Genomic DNA, 21,850 nt, shown 5'->3' with positions numbered 1-21,850 from the left:
GACTATATCATTTTAATATTTTTAACTTGAGCAATGCTTTTTAAATATGAAGCTCCCTGGTTTCTGCCAATTTCTTACATCTAACATTCAGATTCTGATTTGGAGGAGGAAAAAAGCTGATCAGTTTCAGCATCTCTGGACAAGAGGGAGTAAATAAAATCAGTAATCAAACATTAAAACCTTGTAATAACCCAAAGATGTGAAATATGCTACTCTCCATCATTTTTTCCACAATTCTTTTAGCAGAAAATGTTTGAACTAAAGGGCACTGATCCATAAAACTGTCCATTTTGTGATAGAATTTCAAAGCAAGTGTGTCCTGTCCGTCTCTCAGAGAGGTAGTAAAAACCAGCTAAACCTTAAAAACCACATTCACACTTACTCTTTTGTTTGAATTATTTGCTCAGAGATTTTATGGAATAGAAATGTATTAACTAAGAAAACATTTTGTTTGGACTCAGAACAGCATCTTTTTCCCCCCCTTTTACATAATGGATACATGAAAGCAGGGAGATCACCAGAATGAGAGTTTCTAGCACTTCCCTTCTTTCTCTTAAATATTTCAGAAGACTCATTTCTTGAATGTAACTTTTATAATAAAGAGTATATGATGAGATTGTTGGGGGTTGGGCTAGCAAAGCTTTTTTCAAAGAATTCAACAAAGAAGGAAAAGTCATTTTCCCCAATGCTACAAAAACCAAAGGCTTAACGTTTGAATAGATCAGTATCTGGCAAAGCTAGTATCTGTTAGATCATATAGAGAAAGGTTTTGGGCCTATCTTCAAGGGAAAAAGCTTTGTCTCTAAACATCATTAGTCAATCTATGAAATATAAGAACTCTGTTACCATGAATGTGCTGGATGAAACTGTTCTAGTGCTAGACTGCAGCCCCATCTGGTGTTTGATGCTCTCCTATATCATCGCTTGAATAATAAGGCACCTTGCCATACTGTACTTGAGAAAATTGACATATACACAAATGCCCGATTTTATTAATAGCTTCTATTGTATGCCATATTGTGATGAAAGCCAATTGTGTTTTTGGTGAATTACAAAGTAGCAATCCTGTTGATAACATGCCAACCACTAAATCAGCTTGAGAGCTGTATTTACTGGGTAGGTTTCTTTACACAGTTTGCATTTATTTCTGTGATCAAAAATGTATATTGATCATTCAAATGGTCTAAGAAAATAGAAAGAGTTACCTCTTGTTTCTTGTATTTTTACATTAAAAATGATTCTCTGAAGTTACATTGGGATGAATTTGGCCCGGCGGCTTTAAATTGGTGAGACATCAATTCATGAAAGACTCAAATCCTACATATTCTGAAGGCTCACATTTAGTGGGTTCATATTTGGTTTTTGACATGGGGCTAGTTATTTCAGGAACTGATCAAACTCATTCTCAAATAGTTTTCCAGTAAGCTGAGGGAAATTTCTACTTGTATTGCAGTTTTGGTAGGAAGAATATAAGTGAAACAAACCAGTGACTAAAAGAAGCATTGCCTTGCATCGTGCATATGATTTAAGATAGTTTTATTGTCTCTGTTCTAAGTTGACTAAAGATAATGCCATGAAAAAACTGAAGCGTGTGACTTTCTGCATATAATGGACCAATGTCTTTTATCTGAAGGTCAATAGCACTGAATTAGTAGGGATTTAACACTATATTCCTAATCATTGTCACTTTTCAGGGACGTGCTGGCCGCCACTTCCTACAGCTCCCATTGGCCGGGAACGGCGAACCGTGGCCACTGGGAGATGCAGGCGGCCATTCCTGCGGACGGTCAATGTAAACACTGTCTTGCAGCCCACCAGTTCTATATCTAGGGCCCTACCAAATTCATGCTCTATTTTGGTCAATTTCACGGTCACAGAATTTTTAAAATAGTAAATTTCATGATTTCAGCTATTTAAATCTGAAATTTCATTGTGTTGTAATTGTAGGTGTCCTGACCCAAAAATAAGTTGTGGGAGGGAGTCGCAAGATTATCGTAGGGGGGATTGTGGTACTGCTACCTTTACTTCTGCACTGCTGCTGGCAGGGTCACTGCCTTTAAAGCTGGGCAGCTGCAGAGCGGTGGCTGCTGGGCAGGAGCCCAGCTCTGAAGGCAGAGCCGCCACCAGCAGCAGCACAGAAGTAAGGATGGCATGGTGTGGTATTGCCACCTTTACTTCTGCGCTACTGCTGTCAGGGTGTGGCATTCAGAACTGGGCACCTGGTCAATAGCCACCACTTTCTGGCCATCCAGCTCTGAAGGCAGTGCAGAAGTAAGGGTGGCAATAACTCAACCCCCCTAAAATAACCTTGTGACCGCCCTGCAACTCCTTTTTGGGTCAGGACCCCCAATATGAGAAACGCTGGTCTCCTCTGTGAAATCTGTATAGTATAGGGTAAAAGCACACAAAAGACCAGATTTCACAGTCTGTGATGCATTTTTCATGGCTGTGAATTTGGTAGGGCCCTATCTATATGTAATTGTTTTGCATTTCAGATATTTGGTTTTGTTGAAGTCAATAAAGAGCTATAAGTTGTCAGATAGAGACTACTTGATTCTTTTAAATCATTGCTAAGAGTGTTTACTCCTGGGGGAATTCTGTACTACACAAATAAAAATTCTGTGCACAATATTTTAAAATTCTGTATATTTTATTTGTGAAAATAATACAATCTAATCATGCCAGTTTCAATTATTTGGGTAATTTATTTCAAAATACCTCTCAGAAAAAATGTCTGTAACAGTACTGACAACAAAAAAGATTCCCCCAGGAGCAAAACGTTAAAGGAACCTGTATGACAACCCAGTTCCTGTTTCTCTGTTATGTTTTTGTGGGGCACCTCAGTCTGGGTGTGCCACATGCCATCTGGGCACATCTTGGGGGAAAACTCTGTCACTCCGATCTTTTGTTGATTCTTGGGGTTTTGTCTTGCCCCCATAGGATTACCATATAGAGGCTCCCAAATAGAGGACAATGCCAGGGGGATGGGGAGTTGGAAGGGGGTACAGTTGGGGAGTGCTGGAGGGGGTCTGTGTGTACTGGGAGAGAGTATTTGGGGGGTACTGGAGGGGGCTGCATGGGGCATCCCCTAGCCCAGACACATGTTCCCCCCTCTTCCCCAAAGCCCAGCCACGGGGCCAGACACCTCCACACAAACCCCAGAGCACAGCCACGGGGCACCCCCCATCCCAGACACCTGCATTCTCTCCTCCCAGAGCCTGGGGATCCATAGGGAGAAACAGCCTGATGCTGGTTAGACCGGGCTTGTATGGAGTTTCCTGTGGTGATTTCAGTGTTGGGTGGTGCAGGGCTGACACTGCACAGGGCCTCCATCTCTGCCAGGCTGGGCGGTCTGTTCACTGTGAGGCCATGGCCCACATGCCACCTCCTTCAGGGTATGCTGGGAACCACAGTTGCCGGGACCCCTCCAGTTCCCCCTCCCCTCCCTCCAACAGTGTCCTCTATTTACGAGCTGGGGAGCCGGGCTCTGCCAGGACCAGTAGCCCCTAGTGGCAGCCAGCAGCTGTGCAGCACCAATTCTCCGGGAAGAAATGAAATTCTGTGCAGAACATTAATTCTCCGTAAATTCTGCATTGCACAGCGGCACATTATTCCCCCAGGAGTAAGTGTTGTAAAAGGAGAAACAGTCAGAATATGAGTATAAACACAATCATTCACTTGTCACTGAATGTTGTTGTTTTTCCCCATTCTCATCTTTTGTTTTCTGTCTTTCATTTTTCAGAAAGATCACTATTTGAAAGCATAGCCAGAATAAATGAGCAGAGTGAAAACGAATGGATGAAGTTCTTACCATGCACTGAACAGTGGAACATCAGGTGCAAAGCTCTGGGAAAATGTCTGCTTGCAACACCTTCACTGAACACGTCTGGAAACCTGGTGAATGTAAAAACTGCTTCAAACCCAAAAGCTTGCACCAACTGCCCCCAGCCTCTGAAAAGACTTCCCTCTCGCATGGTAATCTGAAAACCAATGCAAACCACAGCAACAACCACCGTGGTAGAAGTACAGGAAATTTCCGACCCCCTGTAGCAAAGAAACCCACTATAGCTGTGAAACCCACCATGATGGTGGTAGATGGGCAGAGTGTCAGTGGTGAGATCAGCACAACCGATCATTGTGAGAACAAGCCAGTAATTATAGGGTGGAACCGAAACAAGACTGTCTTAAACAAAAAGCCACTGAACAATAATAATGAAGATGAAATTGAAGGTTATAGCCATGTTCATAGGCCTTATGGCAACAATGATAGTGCAGGTAAGATACCAAATAACAATAATAATGGACTGACAGAAGTGTTGAAGGAAATTGCGGGTTTGGATACCACACCTCAGCAAACAGGAAATGAAATGAACTCAAGGGACACGTTCTTGGGAAGAATAAATAATTGCTATAAAAGATCATTAGAAAGACAGATCCCTCCAAGCTGCATGATGGGTGGAATGAAGGATTCACATAGTAAGCATGTTATTCTGAGTGGAAGCACTGAAGTAATAAGTAATGAAGGTGGGCGTTTCTGTTACCCAGAATTCTCCAGTGGAGATGAGAGTGAGGATGATATGTTTTTTGGCAGCATGCAGGAAGAGCATGAGAGTTGGGATGAAAGTGATGAAGAGCTGCTAGCAATGGAAATTCGCATGCGGGGCCAACCTCGCTTTGCTAACTTTAGAGCTAACACCCTGTCTCCTGTCCGGTTTTGTGTTGACAAAAAATGGAACACTGTGCCTTTAAGGAACAAGTCTCTACAGAGGATCTGTGCTGTAGACTATGATGATAGCTATGATGAAATTTTAAATGGTTATGGAGAAGAAACTGTGATGCTTTATGGGCAAGAAAGCATGCAGAGTATGGTATCATCTGATTCCACATCTCCTGATTCTTCTTTGACTGAAGAGTCTCACTCTGGAACAATCAGTAGTTCATCTCAAAAACTCTGCAATGGAGGGTTTTCTCCCAGTACCCCTAAGGAGATCAAGTTGATTGAACCAGATTATGAGAGTCTTTGTGATAAGCAGCAAATGAAAGACATGCCAAAAACTTCCAGAAACACTGCAAACATTCTAGAGACTCACAAGGCAGTTCTTGCACTTAGATTGGAAGAGAAGGATGGCAAGATTGCGGTACAAAGTGATAATCAAGAAAGCAAAAGTGCTACAGATGTTACTGGTCAAGCAGTGACTATAAACTTGGTACCAATGGAAGATCAAGCCAAACCTTACAGAGTGGTAAATATGGAACAACCAGTGTGCAAGCCTTATACTATAGTAGATGTGTCAGCAGCCATGACCAATGAGAGTATGGATGGTCAGACTGAAAGCTCAGAAACCAAAAGTACACCATCTCACCCAAATTCACCAGGAACTCCAGGTGCTCCGATTATATCTAATACTGCATCATCTGTGCGAGTAAATGCCAATCTAAAAAAATCCAGTGCAGTTAGATACCAAGAAGTATGGACCTCTAGTACTAGCCCACGACAGAAGATACCTAAGGTGGAATTAATTGCTAATAGCTCAGGACCTTCAGTCCCTCCAAGGAAAAGCAGCCACAAATCTGCTCCTACTTCACCTACAGCCACAAATATTTCTTCAAAAACCATCCCAGTGAAGTCACCCAATTTGTCTGAGATAAAATTTAATAGTTACAACAATGCTGGCATGCCACCTTTCCCAATTATCATTCATGATGAACCTACATATGCTAGGAGTTCAAAGAATGCTATCAAAGTTCCTATTGTAATCAATCCAAATGCGTATGATAATTTAGCCATCTATAAAAGTTTTCTAGGGACCAGTGGAGAGCTATCCATCAAAGATAAAACTACAAGTGTAATAAGCCACACATATGAAGAAATAGAAACAGAAAGCAAAATCTCTGAAAATATACCCAGCAAACCCACTGAATTTACCCAACCCAAGGGGGTAACTAATAGCACAGAGTGTAAACTGGGTTCTGTGGCTCAGAAAGTTCAAGAGTACAATAGCTGTCTCAGCAAAGGTCAGACATCACCACAAAGAAGTCATAGTTTTGACCATAGCTCCCCAACAAGAGTTCAGAAGACAAGTCAAGAGCCTGCAGCCAAAATGGAAGGAGCACAGGAGACTTCTGGTGGCAACAGCAATAGGGAAAATGCAAACACAGTGCTTTCTCAGATTGTGGCTTCTATCCAGCCCCCGCAGTCTCCTCCAGAAACACCTCAATCAGGACCCAAATCTTGCAGTGTGGAAGAATTATATTCCCTACCACCTGATGCAGATACCACTAAAAGCAGCCTGGTACGACCCAAATCTCTCTTTACTGCACAACCTATCAATGATACTGAAGTATCCAGTGCCACAGAAAGCACTACCACTAAAATGCAGAAGGATACACTTTCAAAGCCACTTACCACCCATTTGTCGAAGCCAGTAACAGGCACCCATAATACCACAAGTCCCAAAATAGAGCAAGCACCTCCATTTCCCCCTCCACGTTCCACTTCTTCACCCTATCATGCAAGTAATCTGTTACAAAGACATTTCAGCAACTGGAGCAAACCAACCAGTCCCATTAGATCAACAGAGGCAGAGTCAATACTGCATTCAGAAGGTAGACGAGCTGCTGATGCAAAACCCAAGCGCTGGATATCATTTAAGAGCTTCTTCCGCCGCAGAAAGACTGATGATGAGGAAGACAAAGAGAAGGAAAGAGAAAAAGGGAAACTAGTGGGTCTTGATGGAACTGTTATACATATGCTGCCCCCTCCTCCAGTTCAACGCCACCATTGGTTCAGTGAGTCAAAAACAGACTCCAGTGAGAAGCCATCCATTGTTTTCATGTATAGATGTGAACCAGCACAGGCTGAACCAAACACCGACCAGAACAAGGCTGGAGTGGAGTTTCCAAATGAAGATACAGTGGCAAAGGACAAAGCAGAAATGGAAGAGATGTTGGCAGAGGATTCTGAACAGAAAATTAAGAGTCATTCTTCACCATCTCAGATTCCCAAGAAGATCCTCAGGTAAACTGCTGCTAACAGCATATGTCTTTTTAACTCACTCATTCAGTGTTATAGAATATGCTGTACATTTTGCAGAAATGGGAAGTAATTTAAGGGCTTTATATAGAACTTTATATGTGCATGTGTAATGTTTTTACAGTCTTAACATTTTACTGGATAGTCGTTTTCATTAGCACCTTTCTTCATATGAACAGCATCCCGTATTTTGAACTGTCTTCAATAGGTTGATCTTGTTCTACTGAATCAAACACACATGGCCCTGAATTTTTAGATTAACATGGTATTTCTATGCTATAGAAGACTAAAGAACTCTGGTTTAGAAGTGGAGGGTAAATATTTAATGGAGAAGTAGAAAGTGTACTGACTATCTGTCTGTCACGTGCCCCTCCAGAGGAAAGAAACACATCTCCAGCTGTAGCACCCCATATTGATAGTCCATGTCATTGCACAAGTTTTATTAGCATGTATTTTATTATGCTGACGGGAGGGAGCTGTCCAGTCAGCATAGTAAATCCACCTCTGCAAGAGACAGTAGCTATGTCAATGGGAAAAGTCCTCCTGCCGACATAGCTCTGTCCACACCAGTGCTTAGGTCGCTGTAACTTACAGCGCTCAAGGTAAGTGGTAGTGTAGACCAAGCCTTAGTGAAAGCAGGCTACCAGTATATTAACTCAAAAGATATTTTAAAACTTTTGTACCTATTTATTCTTTTAGTTGTACCCTGCCAGATAGAAAATTATAAAATCATAGACTTGTTCCTTTCAATGTAATATCTGACCCTCACCAAAAACAAGGTCAGGTCCTAAAGTTCCCTCACCCTATTTGTTCTCTGTATTCTTGTCTATACAAGAAAAATGCACTGATATAACTTTAAATGGTTTTTAAACTGATTTAAAATTATGGAAATCTATGTGTGGACACTCTTATTTCAGTTTATCTTAAACTGATTGCTAATCAAATTAACCTAAAGTGAAATCAGCCTGTTTTAAACTGCCCATAGGAGTGTCAAACTCACCTTTTTCCATGAGTTTAAAATCACACCTTTATTAAAACTGGTGCAATGAGGATTTATTTATTGTCTGTTTTTCTGATATTTTTTCATAGTTGGAAAGCTCAAGTTTTTGTTACAATGTTTCTGATTAAAGTTAGGGGTATAAAGTGGGTGTTATGATACTAGGAAGTTTCACCACACCTGTATGCAGTATAGCACCCGGCTGAAAACAAAGCGTCTTCAACTACCCTAGGGATGGTGCTGTTGCTTTGTTTTACCACACCTGCCTAGAGTATGTTTGTACTGTTACTGTTTGCAATAGTTAGTCTTTCTCTTTCCTATTTTCCACCCCCTTTTAGAGAATTTTTCTTTATTTTTTCCCCACCAACCTGTGGTGATAGTGTGAAATCATAGCTCAGAATTTCCCAAGGGTAATTATATTTTATTTGCTATTAATTCTATTTTATAAAAAGTAATAACTCCATTGTGATCTTTCTGAGAATATTTAAAAAAAGAAAAGAATGAAACATTGGGAGTTTTATGGGCAGAATAAGATTTGGTAGCTTTTTGTGGCATTTGGCTTTCTGTAATTTATTTTTATTGCCTTTGATGCATTTTGGTGTCTTAAGGTAATTGTTTTTACTTGATTTTGATTGTGTTAAGGAGGGGGAAAGGAAAGAGAGAGAGAGAGAGAGTCCTTTTCAATACCAAAAATTAAGCCAATACGGTTCAAGGATTTTGATTTGTCTATTTTTAGAGTATTTGTGAACCAGGCCTGGCTGCTTGCAGTTTTGCACCAATAGGAAGTATATTTGATTTACCAAGTGATGCTACACTTGCTTTGTATTAACTCATCAGATGTTAGCTAAAGGTTAATGCTAATTCAGGCTAAAATGTGTGGAATGGAAAAGAAGTTCAAAATCTTCAGTTAACGACTGCAGCAGGCTTAGAGAAAAATTGAAGACATGAAGATAAAGATCAATGAACATGACACTTTTCTAACTGAGAATGCCAACAACTGTAAAGCTCACTGAGAGATCAAATTGATGACCTGAAAAATAAGATAGGATTAAGAAATGTCAGATTGGTGGGGGGTCCTGAAGGCATATCAACAGGAGAAACTGAACTTTTTTTTTTATCCCATAGTGGATTATGAAGGTGGTAGAGACTGATAACTTTAAATTCCTTTAGCACTGTGTTGTGGTTATGATATTGCTGGAAAGGTCAGTTCATCACCCAGAACAGCATTTGCAGAATATTCATCTCTTGAAATGAGGAATAAACGTTTGAAACTGAATGCATTTGAGTCTGTAATGGGGCCCTCAAGTGTTTTATCCATTTGATGGTCTTGTTTTTCTTTGGCATGCATAGTAGTTAGAAAGATGCTGGCAAATATGAAATTGGCATCTCAGTAGAGGGTTTTTCTGAAAACCAAAATTAACTTTTCCCCCCCTAAGGACAGAAAAGTCTTTCCAGTAAAGGTTTCAAATTGAGACAGGATATAACCTTTCCTACTGTGGTTTTTTTAAATATATATTTTATTTTTCTTTTAAAAAAAAATCATACTAAGTTTTACCAAATATTTGTAAATAAAATTTATTGTGTTTGGTGGTGCAGCAGTTAATCCTGCTCACCCGTGGAAATTTGAGTTATTCTCTTGCAGGAAATTGCATTTAAGGCTTTGTGTTATGTTTGTGCAGAATGGAAGATGACTAGAGATAGTTTCAAGGGGAGAGAGAAAATATGGAATCTAGAGCAAAGATCATCTTTATTCCAGAGGATTGTGGGATACCTCCTCCACCATTCCTCACACTCACTTCTTCCTCAAAAGCCCTCTATCACAGCAACCCTCTCTGAGGATATCTACATTGCAGCTGGGAGCTAGCATCCCAGCCCAGGTAAACAGACTCAGGCTAGTGGGGCTCGAGCTAGCACTAAAAATAGCTGTGTGGACATTGAGACTCTAGGCTTGAGCTCAAGTGGCTAGCCTGAGTTTCTGATGAAGCTGCAAGGCCCACACAGCTATTTTGAGCATGTTAGCTTAAGCCCTGCTAGTGCGAGTCTCTGTGCCCGGGCTGGGAGGCTCACTCCCAGCTGCAGCATAGATATACCCTCTGCTTCAGAGAAGGGCTAGCTTCTCTGTAGAGCAAGTCAATACTGCTTCTTGGATTGGCCTCAGGGAGGAACACTAGAGATCAATGTGAGTAGTTCTCAGGCCTTGCTGTCTGGATTATGTTGTGAACCCCTGTGCTGCCTCTTGGTATGATTTACAAAGCTTTTTGTTTTTACTGATGTAGAGTATTTTAGTAGAAGGATTAAGTCTCATTGTCCTCAGTTTAGGTTAGGCTATATGGCTAAATGTCACAGCTGATGTGAATTTTATAGCGGGGAGAGGTGCCACAAGTACTCCTGTTCTTTTTGCGGATACAGACTAATACGGCTGCTACTCTGAAAATTTTCTTTTGTTATTTATCACAGCTCATTCAATGAACTTCTTCCTAGAGGAGTTGATTACAACAAGATCAGTCTTGGTAAAGATATTTTCCAGAGTACTAAAGTCCAAAACCTTTAGCCTCGTGTGGTTTTGAGGGAAGAATATAGAGATGTCAGTCACTAGCTTAGAAATGAGGCCATACTGGTACGCACATCAGTTATATCCAACATATGAGAAAGGTCCAAATAATTATCACTTATCACTAGACACTGATACTTTTTCTGATCCATTCTCCACAACTACACAAGGTAACCCCATCACTGGATGTCAATCTGTTGCTAAATGTCCCCATAAGGTATTCTTCTGAACTTATAAAGGAGGTGTTCCCTCTCTAACAATTGTTTTTTTTTAATAGCAATTACGTCAGCCTGATGGGCATTGGAATGAAGAGTTCTGTCCACAGAACCCCAGTACTCTATTTTCATGTTGAGATAGTGGTTCTCAGGACAAAGCAATCTTTCATCCCTAAAGTCTCAAAGGAGACAGTACTGCAAGCTTTCTGTCCCAAGCCACTGTGTCCAACGGGAAAGCTGTGGAACAGCTTTCATGTCTGCACAATAATAAAAATATATCTACACAAAACTGAAGTATTCAGAAGATAGAGTTCATAATTTTGTCTTGTCGCCTAGCTGTAAGGAACAAAAAGACTTCAAAGCCTCTGATATCTAGGTGGATCAGATTATGAATATCTGAGGCATACAAGATAAAGAACTCATCGTCTTCTGCACTCATGCAGCATTGTCTCTTGGATTGAGACATATTTCTTAAGAAGAAACCTACAAGGCTCCCCAACTTCCATACTGGAAGTTATATCATCTCTTCATCAGTAAGGTCATAAGCTGTGCCAGTGATTGACAGGTCTGAGTTCCATCAAGATGCAAACAGGCCTCAAGCCCATTATAGGATCTATGGATCTTACTGCTTGAAGAAATGAAATGTTTATATATGTCCATATAAATGTTTGTAATGCTTTCTGAATTTAACAGTAATGTCTGACACTCCACTGTAAAGTTATATAATACGTCAGGAATCCAGTTATAAATTCTGGAGATTTTAATATTAGGTTCCATAACTGTGACAGATTACAAACGTCAAGACTTTTAGAAATGCCTTGCTATCCTTAGGATTTTATAATGATATCATGTTCACACATTACACAGAGAGTTTGCCTTTGAGAACTGCCCACATGGATTCCTGTTCTTGGGATTAACTCGCCCTTGGAATGTGAGCTTGAAATCTTTTGGAAAACTGTCTACTGGGATCAGTGTCTTTACAAACTCCCCTACCCCTTGTGCAGGGTTCCAACAGTGTAAATAGGCCCCAGCCACCCCTCAGTTCTTTCCTGAAGTGTAGAAGATGCAACAAACTCTGAAAACACTCAGTGTCCTCAGTGCTCCCCTTGTCTTTTTGGTCCATTCTCTTCGGTCTGTGGATACTATTTTTATGTATATAATTAGTCATTATTTTGTGTTAAAAAAATAAAACAGTTTTTCAGCACCCATGCCAGCTCTCTTGGGGGCCAAACACCAAAGGAAGCCTGATATTGCCAGCTATAATAGCAGACTGTCTTGATCTAGGAGGGGAACACCTGCCATCAGTTCATTGTAATTGCCTTTATCTCCTGGGAAAAGAAAATGTCTTAGCAGGTTTTTAAAGGCAAAATACAATCAGTTGCAAGAACAATCCCCTAAGGACTCAATCCTGCATTAACGTTTCTGTAAATGGGGCAAAGCCCTACCTAATCACTTTTCCACCAGAGTCAATACCAAATATCTCTGGATCTCCAAAGGCAGGCAGGACCAACACTGCTAAATGCCATTCTCCTGGATTGGGGCCAGGAGTTACTCATTCTCTCAAATCCTGTTGATCGCAAATACCATCTGGAAGATTGTACAAGAAGAAATCAGAGTACTGTTGAAAGTCCCAACTTGGGGCCATCTAGAATTGATATAAAAGCTGCAAATCCATCTTCCCAATTTACTTGCTCTCTTGTCTCAGGATTGGGATGAGGTTCTCTACCTGAATTCATATTCTTTCAGGCTGACAGCTTATCTTCTGGACTGCTAGAAAACTAAATCAAGAATGTTCTGCCAAAGTCCAAAAGATCCTCCTGGAAAGCAGGAAATCCTCAGCTATGCAAACCTATTTAGTGAAGTGGGAGAGATTCTACATTTAGGTAGCTCAAAAGATAATGGACCTGAGATGATCCTCCATCACTTTCATCTTGGACTGTTTACTCCACTTGGAACAATGAACAGTGTCAGAGTTCAGTCAAAGTCTACCTGGCTGTCACCTTGACTTTCTACCCTTTGAAGGGTGGATCAACAGTTTTCGTTCACCCTGCTGTAACCAAGTTTATGAAAGGGTTGTTCTCTATATTCCCTCTGGGGCACAAGCTACTTACATTATAGTATGTTAATCTTTTTTGAACCTTTTTCAGAATCTTCTCTCTACCATCTCTCTGTGAAAGCAGTATTCCTCAGTGTCATTGCAAAAATCAATGATATGCACTCTCCTTAAATACAGTATTCATTTCTGTGTGCAGTATTGTTGTAGGCATGTATTCATTTCTGGGCATCCTGTCCCAAAAAGGATATAGCAGAAATAATGTGTGTTCAGAGACAGTCCGCAAGAGAATGAGACTGATTAGAGAGGAGACGAATAAGAAGGGACATAATATAATTACATGAAATAGGGAGTGGTGTACAGATGGTAAATCCAGCACTCCTGTATGTATTTTCTCAAAATATGAGAACAAGAGACATTCAATTAAATTGAAAGGCGGCAAATGTACAAAAATATTGATAAAAAGAAATACCTTTTGCCAGGGTGTGATTAAGCTGTGGAACTTATTGCCACTGGATATCATTGAGGCCAAGAGTTTAGTAAAATTTATAAAAGGATTAGACTTATTATATGGATAATGAGAAAATTGTATTATATAGGATTTAAAAAATAGAAGGGATTTAAACCCACATGCTTTAGAGAATAAGTCAACCTCTAACTGTCAGGAGCTAGGAAGAAACTTCCTTTATGGGTTGGCAGTTTCAAATTGTCAGCTATGGAGTTCTTTCACCTTCCACTGAAGCATCTGTTCCTGACTCATGTCAGAGACAGGAAACTGAACTACAGGAGCTACTGGTTTGATCTAGCACAGGGGTCGGCAACCTTTCAGAAGTGGTGTGCCGAGTCTTCATTTATTCACTCTAATTTAAGGTTTCTCATGCCAGTAGTACATTTTAACGTTTTTAGAAGGTCTCTTTCTATAAGTCTATAATATATAACTAAACTATTGTTGTTGTATGTAAAGTAAATAAGGTTCTTAAAATGTTTAAGAAGCTTCATTTAAAATTAAATTAAAATGCAGAGCCCCCCGGCCACTGAAAAACAGTTCGTGTGCCACCTTTGGCACGCGTGCCATAGGTTGCCAACCCCTGATCTAGCATGTCAGTTTGTTTTCTTATTCTCATAATATAAACCCATAAAGTTACTCAGATACAAACCTGGTTGTTGATCCTCCCTACACTGTTTCATGAAGATAAGGTGATCCTTCATCCTGATTCTAAGTTCCTGTCTAACGTGATGTCTGATTTCCATTTCAGTCAAGCCATTAACTTGCCTATACTTTTCCTCAAACTTTATTCATATCCAGGGAGTTCAGGCTTCATACCTTAGAAATCCAGATGTCTGTATAGAACCAAACATATCTGTACATTCCTTGGAATTTTTGCAATTCATCAGTAGAAGACCAGGGGCCTCAGTCCATCTCATGTATACGAGATTATGATCTTGCAGGTATCAGCCACTAGGGGATATCAGAGCACACTCAACTAGGTTATGGTAATTTTTATAGGTATTATGTTTTTCCAGAAAGCTAACAATACATATTTAAAAGTTTTAAATGATCAGATAAGGCAAAAATATTTACAAGTTCCGAGTGATCCTAATGGGTTAATTAGTAGTCAGGAATTCTTTTCATTTTTCTCTATTCCTACTTCTGTCTTTTGTGGGTGATGCGTAAGAGTTGACCTTTCATTAAACAACTGGTTGAGTGTATTAGGGTGTCTTAGTTTGATCGCTCAGAATCTCTCCCTTTCTCCCATAAAAAGAGAGGTGCTTGCTCCCAGGTATCACAATGCAACATCTCATTGCTGCCGTTTTCAAATAATTCATTTATTCTTTTTAGATATTAATATCACTTTGAATGCAGATTAAAATGTTTCACATACTTTTAAAGTTAGGTTAGTTTGAGCTCTTTAAAGGCTTACAGTACATTTGGTGTTTGCTACAGTTGAAACTATTCTTACTTGACTATTTAATGTGGTACTTGGCAGAATAAAATAGTGTTCCAGTAGATCTTAAACTATATTTCACGTGTTATAGCAGTGAGAGAGTTAAGAAGGCTGGGCTATAACTTTGGTAATAGAACATTCCTTAAAGTATACTAGCACATCCATCAGGCCAACCCCCTAAAATAAACATCAAGGTGCAATAGGTGATATCACTGTTTGCAGAGTTCAGCCTTGTTGCTCACAGCTTGCACAACTTGTAGCACACCAGAACACTGTGGAATCAATGGCTCACCAGAGTTTCAAGACATGATTAAAAGACTCAAGAAGGCCCTGAGAGAATTTCCTTTAATGGGGAATTGTGTGAGTGAGTATAGTGGGTGAGTTCCTTTTTTTTTCCCTCTCTCTTGCTGTGGATATTCTTTGTTTGGCAAATGCTTCTGAACTTAGATTTAATGTATGTGCATGCATGTGTCTGGGACAGGGAATTAGTGTATTCTGTACCTTGCCATTCAGTATCAGAATAGCAGACCTATTATAGACCATTTATTTTGAACAAATATATTTTTATTGGAGGGGTACATACAGGTATGTATAAGATTTGTTGGTGGTAGGATAACCTCAGGTCTTTAAAATGATTCCTCTGGTTTTAAGAACGTTGTACCTGCTTTGATTTAATGTATGTCTTAATTTGAAATGCCTTTGGTTAACTCTTTAATGTGCACATATTTTGATGCATATAATGTGCTGTCTGCACCATTCCCATGCATGTTAATAAAAAGTGATCAATGATTTTGATACTAAATGATTAAAATTACAGCTTTTTGAACTTTGCCATTTTGTCTCTGCTCTGTTACTAACATGTTTTGATGGTTCCTGTTTTTATAAGTCTGCACTTAAAATTCCACAAGTATGACATTTGAAATAGCATGTGCATACTATACATGGAATTTTGTATTATTCAAAATACAAGCATGTTTTAGTGTTTGTAGACTGAGTATTGATTTGTTGGGAGACTGCTTTTTGTACTCTATGGCCTGTCAGTTTTGGGTTGGTGTAGAAACGTTTTTTTACAATTTATAACAGGTCTGTAAGGGCACAGTCCTCCTTCTGATATGCAAATGTAAGATCACCAGTGTATCATGGAAAATCGGCTGCTGTGCTGTGTACACAAGCACAATGGGGCAGGTTTACAAAATACATACTCGTGTTCTAGCTCATCAGAAGTTTGGATTGAGCTCTGAGTTTTCATTTTAAAAGCTAAACTGATATACAAATATAGGGCCAGATCCTGGGAGGTTCTAAGTCTCTCCTTGGTGAAATGCCTGCCCCGAACTTCTGTTGAAGTTAGGGGTTCTCAGTATCTTTCAGGATCAGACCCAAATCATGAGAGCTATTGAGTTTTTATTCTCTGAAGTTGTTCCCTATTGAGTGTGTATATGTGTGTGTAGACACAGAAATGTCATTAACCAATGTCTAAAATGTTATAAATAGCACCATTCTTGACAATCGCTGATATAACTGCAATAGGCAGCAATTCATTGGGTAAACCTGGACAATACTAATTTTTATTTGGTATATATTTTGCATCATTTTGAACTATATTCAATAAATATAACACTTGTAAAATGACTAAATAGTTGATTTTCAAAGTTTTATTATGATGTAAAGCTATCAGTCTTCACAATTTGATTAAGAAGACTCCCACCAGTTGGGAGCAGGGAAGGATGCATTGCTTGATGCATTCGTGCCTGGGTTTTAATCCTCAGAAATATTTTGTGCAGGTCACTATAAGGAGACAGAATGCTGGATTAGATGGACTATTGGTCTGTATTCCAGTGTGACAATTCCTATTATGTTGCCAGAATTTGAAAATGTAGCTTTAAAATTTTATGCATTTCCTAGAGAGTTTAGGAGTATATTCTCCTCTGTGTAAATGTATAACTCTCATTAAAGCAAAATCCTTATAATTGGTTTAAAAACAAACCTTAATCACTGTTGCTGCCCTATAAATCCTACAGATGCTGTATGAAGTACTGTATTGTTATCTCTGTGCATTGCATGTACTTACATGTATTGACTATACTCAATTGTGTGAAACATTTTGTGATACTTTGGTACAAAAGATGTTTCCTACCATTAATACTGTAGTAAAAAGTGTATGCACTTTAGTGAGGAGAAAGAAAAACAACTTGATAGAAAGTCATTGTAAAAAAATTGGAGAGGTGAAAGGGACACATTTTTGTTTCCATTTTCCAGTTCTTTGCCTTTTACCCAAAGGCATTTTATTATTCCAAACCTAGTGTTTTACTGATAACATATGGCAGGTAGCTTTGGCCACCAGGTGAATGTTGTTTGTTTGTTTCAGTCAAGTGCCAGATGAAACCACGGTGGAAGAATTGTCTCCTCAGATTCCAAGAGCTGTGTTTGTGAAGCAGGACATTGGTGGCAATGCCTCCGTCATACCAGTGTCAACTCCCCATGGCCCACAAGGGGAGGAAGAAAAGGAGGAAACTTCAGATTCTTCTGACTTGAGCCCTTGCAGTGCTACATACAGCAATTTAGGTAAGTGCATTTACAAGACAAACTTCAGCCTCCATCCCACTTAGATGACTTATCTTGATGTGAGGGCTATTGTCTCTTAGATCACCTGACACCCTTTTGAAAATTTTGCGTTCTTAAAGAGACATTGACCCCAAACTTCACCTACTTTTAAATATCAGTTTACAGTTCTTTGTTGAAAAAAGATGCTATTGTGTCATGCTTTAGGAGCAACCTGCAGAAGGAAACCAGTGATGAAGTAAAGATTTATTCAAAATTCAGTAAGAATTTCATTTCTAAGCTTTCAAGAAATTATTTAAAACTGAGGGGAGGGGGAATATTTGTAAAAATACAAAAAATAGCCTTTGGGTTATCTGTATTAAATCTCTTGTGTAAGAGATGCCTTTTGAGAGAGCCACAATTTTTCCACATTCTTATATTTCCAAAGCCATTTTACCAGAGAAAAGTTTTGAAATAACTATTGTATAGATTATTTAACTCTTTCAGAACAATTATTAGACTAAAATATTTTTCCTGATATCCTCAGTGAAATGTAGGACTTTTTCCTCTTACAATCTAGATGATGATTCCTGGCATATTTTGAAGCATCTTTGTAAATAAGAATATAATTGAATTTTATTCTAAAAAAGTTAGTGATTTACTTTTAAACTTGCAGACCAATTGAAAAGATGTATGTTCTGGAGAATATGCTGCATCATGCATGCAGCCATCAATGAATTCCTGTCCCATATTAAAGAGTTATAGCTGTTTGGGTTTTTGTGGAAGTTTTTCTGAGAGGTCAAAGGAGGGAAGTTAAATAATTCATTATCAACAAGTGACACCAATATTATAGGCACAATAGATTTTTTTAAGGATTTTTATTTAAAAGTACTGCGAAAATAGAGATATGAGCATATAGATTTCCTAGTAAAACAAAAACAATCAAAAACCACCTATTTCGTACTTCCTTTATTTTCAAAAATATGTGATACTAATCAAAATACTGAAAGATTTTCATTAAGGCCCCAGTCCTGCAGACATTTAAGCATGTTTAACTTTTTGCATATGATGAGTTGGCTGACTGCAATGGGGCTGCTCCTAAGTGTAACGTTAAGCATGTCGACATGTGTTTGCATGATCAAGGCCTAAGTTTTGAAGCCTTCAGTTGTATAAATTCTATAGATAGGTGAGTAATAAATATTCAGTGAAAGTATTGTGGTTGTTATTGGCTAAATAGCAGACAACTGGCTGACTCAGTTTCACAAATGAAGCATTACTTAGCTATTGTTTATAAATCACTTTGAAGATGAAAGGCATAATGTAACTCTTAATATTGTGATAGACCCAGGCCAGTTGGGTACTGCAGAATAGCAGAAGGCAGATATACTGGCCACTGGATTAACAGTTTTCTGTTCCCTGACTGACCAGAGCAGGGGCTGCTCCAGACTAATGAAAACATCTGACTCCAATTAACCTGCAAAGAGTCAGGTGAGGCCATTAAGCTAATGTGACCACCTGACTCTAATTAAGGGTCCGCTGATACTATAAAAAGGGCTCACTCCAGTCAGGCAGAGGAGAGCCAGGGAGCCAGAGGAGAAGAAGTGCGGCTGAAGGACTGGTTAATGAAGACACCCTCAAGTTATTGATAAGGGAGCCCTAAGGTAAGGGTGAAGAAGGAGAGCTGTGGGGAAGTGGCCCAGGGAAATGTAGCAACTCTGGCAGTGAAAGGTTGGCTGCCAACAGCTGCTACCATTAGGATCCCTGGACCGGAACCCGGAGTAGAGGGCAGGCCCAACCCACCACTACAGGAACACCTCCTGGGAGGGGAAGTCAGGCCCCTTTCAGGACAGGAGGCTAAACTGTTCTAAAACAAGCCCTAGGGACAACAGAGACTGTGGGAATTCTCTCACCAACCTTCTTGCTGGCTTATGATGAAAAGGGCTCAGTAGACTGTAACCCTGGCTCTAGAGAGAGAAGGGCTACGTGGAGGGTCACAGAGGGCCACTGAGGCTAGCATATACCGCCTAGAAGCACAGGACCCACGGGGACAAGGTCAGAGCTCTGCCACAATATGTATTTATTTATTACTAATGTAACAAAATGCTCTAGCTGAGAGGAGGAAACTCAAAGTTTGGGCTCTCCCATGGAATTGTTCAAAGGCATGATGGCTAGTTGTGGTTTTAAGCATGTGTTTTTTGGATGTTTTTTTTTTTAATAAATTAGGGCACAGCTACACTACAAAGATAGCCAAGTCAGTGGATCTGGTTCACTAACATGTCTATACTATAGATGCCATTTGTAGTGTGGATAGGACCTAGTCATATTTTAGCCATGTCCTATGATCAGGATGTCCTATGATCAAGTATGGCAATTTTAAATCCCTCAAGGTGTGAAATACCACTCATTGCCAGTGGCTGCTTATGTGACAGCTTCCTTTCAGCCCTTAGGTTTCATTCTATTGAAGGACTATTTATATTAAAAATGCCTTTTAAATAGTGACATCAAGAATTTCCTCCTGAGACATTTGATACATTTCAGCTTAAGTTTCTCATGAAAGGTTTTAATGCTGATGACCATTATTACAGGATACATCTACATTTAAAATGCTACAGCGACACAACTGTGCCGCTGTAGCATTCCAATGTAGACACTACATATGCCAATAGGAAGGATTTTCCCAGCGCATAGGTAATTCACCTCCCCAAGAGGCGATAGCTAGGTTGATGGATGAAGTCTTCTGTTAACCTAGTGCTGACTACACTCAGGGTTAGATCAGCTTAACTGTGCCACTCGGAGTGTGGCTTTTTCACACACCAGAGTGACATAGTTAAGCTGACTTAATTTTTTAGTGTAGACCAGGCCTCAGATTTTAGAACAAACATGCCTCATGGTGTAAAGACTGATTCTTTCTTCAGTAAGTCACAGGATGCTCAATCCTTTTTCCCTGGGGAACTCCCCCTGAACAGCTAAGGGAGGCAAGAGCAGCTCTCTGCATCCCTCCAGTGGTTCCCCCTCTCCATCACATCAAACATAAGTTGCTTGTATTCACTTTCAAGATCCTTCACAGTCAGTCCCCACCCCTGCATATCATCTCTTATTCACAATCCACGCTCACTTCTGATTGGCCCATGATGACAGCCTCCATTGCCCACTTGTTAAATTTTCAGACAAGCACCTTTTTCTTTCTCCCATACTGCCCTTCACACTGAGGAGGTGTTCCCCGGAAACATCTGCAAAACTACTCATTCTCCTTCTTCAAAATCCTCCTTAAAACTCTCCTTATCTGTGATATCTACAAAAGACTTGACAATGGCTATGCTTTTCGTGTGCTGAGACCCCTGCCTATCATGCTGGCAATATTGACTCATTGTTTCCATGTACTCCCCTATCTGTCTGTCTGTCTACCTATCCTTGTCTCATATACTTAGATTGTAAGCTCTTTGCAGAAGGACTGTCTTTTTGTTGTGTGTTTGTTGGGTGCCTAAAGCAATGGGGTCCTGGTCCATGACTAGGGCTCTGAGGTACTACGGTAATACAAATACTAAATAATGATAATAGTAATAGTAAAGAGGTGATAGACTCATCTGAAATGTGATGATAGAATTTCAGTTCAATCAGTCTGTTGTTTTGCCAGTATATTTCCCAAATACTAATATCCCAGTATAAAGTTATGTAAAATGGTATCCCTTGGCTTTTATTTGGAGCAGACAATATTTCTCTTTCTTGGATTTCTCTCAGATTTTCAGTCACCTAAGTTAGGTTTCCAGGTGTGAAGGAGTTAATAGCTAACCTTAGGCTTGGTCTGGCAAGCCTAAGTTGTAAAAAGCAATGCTGCCATAAATGGCATGGAATTCTCTGGCTCCAGTGCAACTTTTCGTTGCTGGTTTGTTCACTCACCCCTCCTTCTACTACTGTACTGATCAAGTGAGGGCCATGTTGGGAGGTTTTATAAATAATTTCTTTCTTTTTAGGTTTCACCACAGGCAAATGACAAATGTTATTTATTTTATGCAGTCAATAAATTGTACTTGTGTCTGAGAGGGAAGAGGGAAAAAATGATATACTTTGATTTGACTCCGTGTCTTCTTCACTGAAACTTGCACCTACAGTTTTATTTCTCTAGTTCAGATTTACAATGGAATGTTTGTACTGTAGTGTAGATCATAGTAAATACATAAATAATTTTTACTTATTATGTTATCATAGTTGTGGTAGGGTTGGTATAGCTCTTCCATTTAAATAAATACCTGTCTCCCGGGGTTTAAAACTCTATATCAGGAGTAGGCAACCTATGGCACGCGTGCCGAAGGCGGCACACAAGCTGATTTTCAGTGGCACGCACACTGCCTGGGTCCTGGCCACTGGTCTGGGGGGCTCTGAATTTAATTTAATTTTAAATGAAGCTTCTTAAACATTTTAAAAACCTTATTTACTTTACATACAACAATAGTTTAGTTCTATATTATAGACTTATAGAAAGAGACCTTCTAAAAAGTTAAAATGTATTACTGGCACAC

The 21,850-nt window shown here is 39.6% G+C and overlaps 1 protein-coding gene across 43 annotated transcripts in view; it reads left to right on the top strand.

The window, feature by feature from the left end:
• The window catches only part of PEAK1 (pseudopodium enriched atypical kinase 1), a 254,072-nt gene that overhangs the window by 165,439 nt on the left and 66,783 nt on the right, over nt 1-21,850 (top strand). For 41 of the 43 annotated variants that reach the window (XR_010590772.1, XM_065558419.1, XM_065558458.1 and 38 more), the window contains 3 exons: nt 3,743-7,018; nt 15,056-15,172; nt 17,161-17,357. Coding sequence is in view for 42 of the 43 variants with exons in the window: in XM_065558419.1 (XP_065414491.1) it covers nt 3,855-7,018; nt 15,056-15,172; nt 17,161-17,357 (3,478 nt within the window). In the remaining variant the exon portion in view is untranslated. The remainder of the gene's footprint in view (nt 1-3,742; nt 7,019-15,055; nt 15,173-17,160; nt 17,358-21,850) is intronic. The other 2 variants (XM_065558459.1, XM_065558460.1) reach the window with 1 other exon arrangement.

Source organism: Chrysemys picta, chromosome 10 (genome assembly GCF_011386835.1).
Source record: "Chrysemys picta bellii isolate R12L10 chromosome 10, ASM1138683v2, whole genome shotgun sequence".
NCBI lineage: Eukaryota > Metazoa > Chordata > Testudines > Emydidae > Chrysemys > Chrysemys picta.
This window is presented reverse-complemented; position numbering and strand designations above follow the sequence as displayed.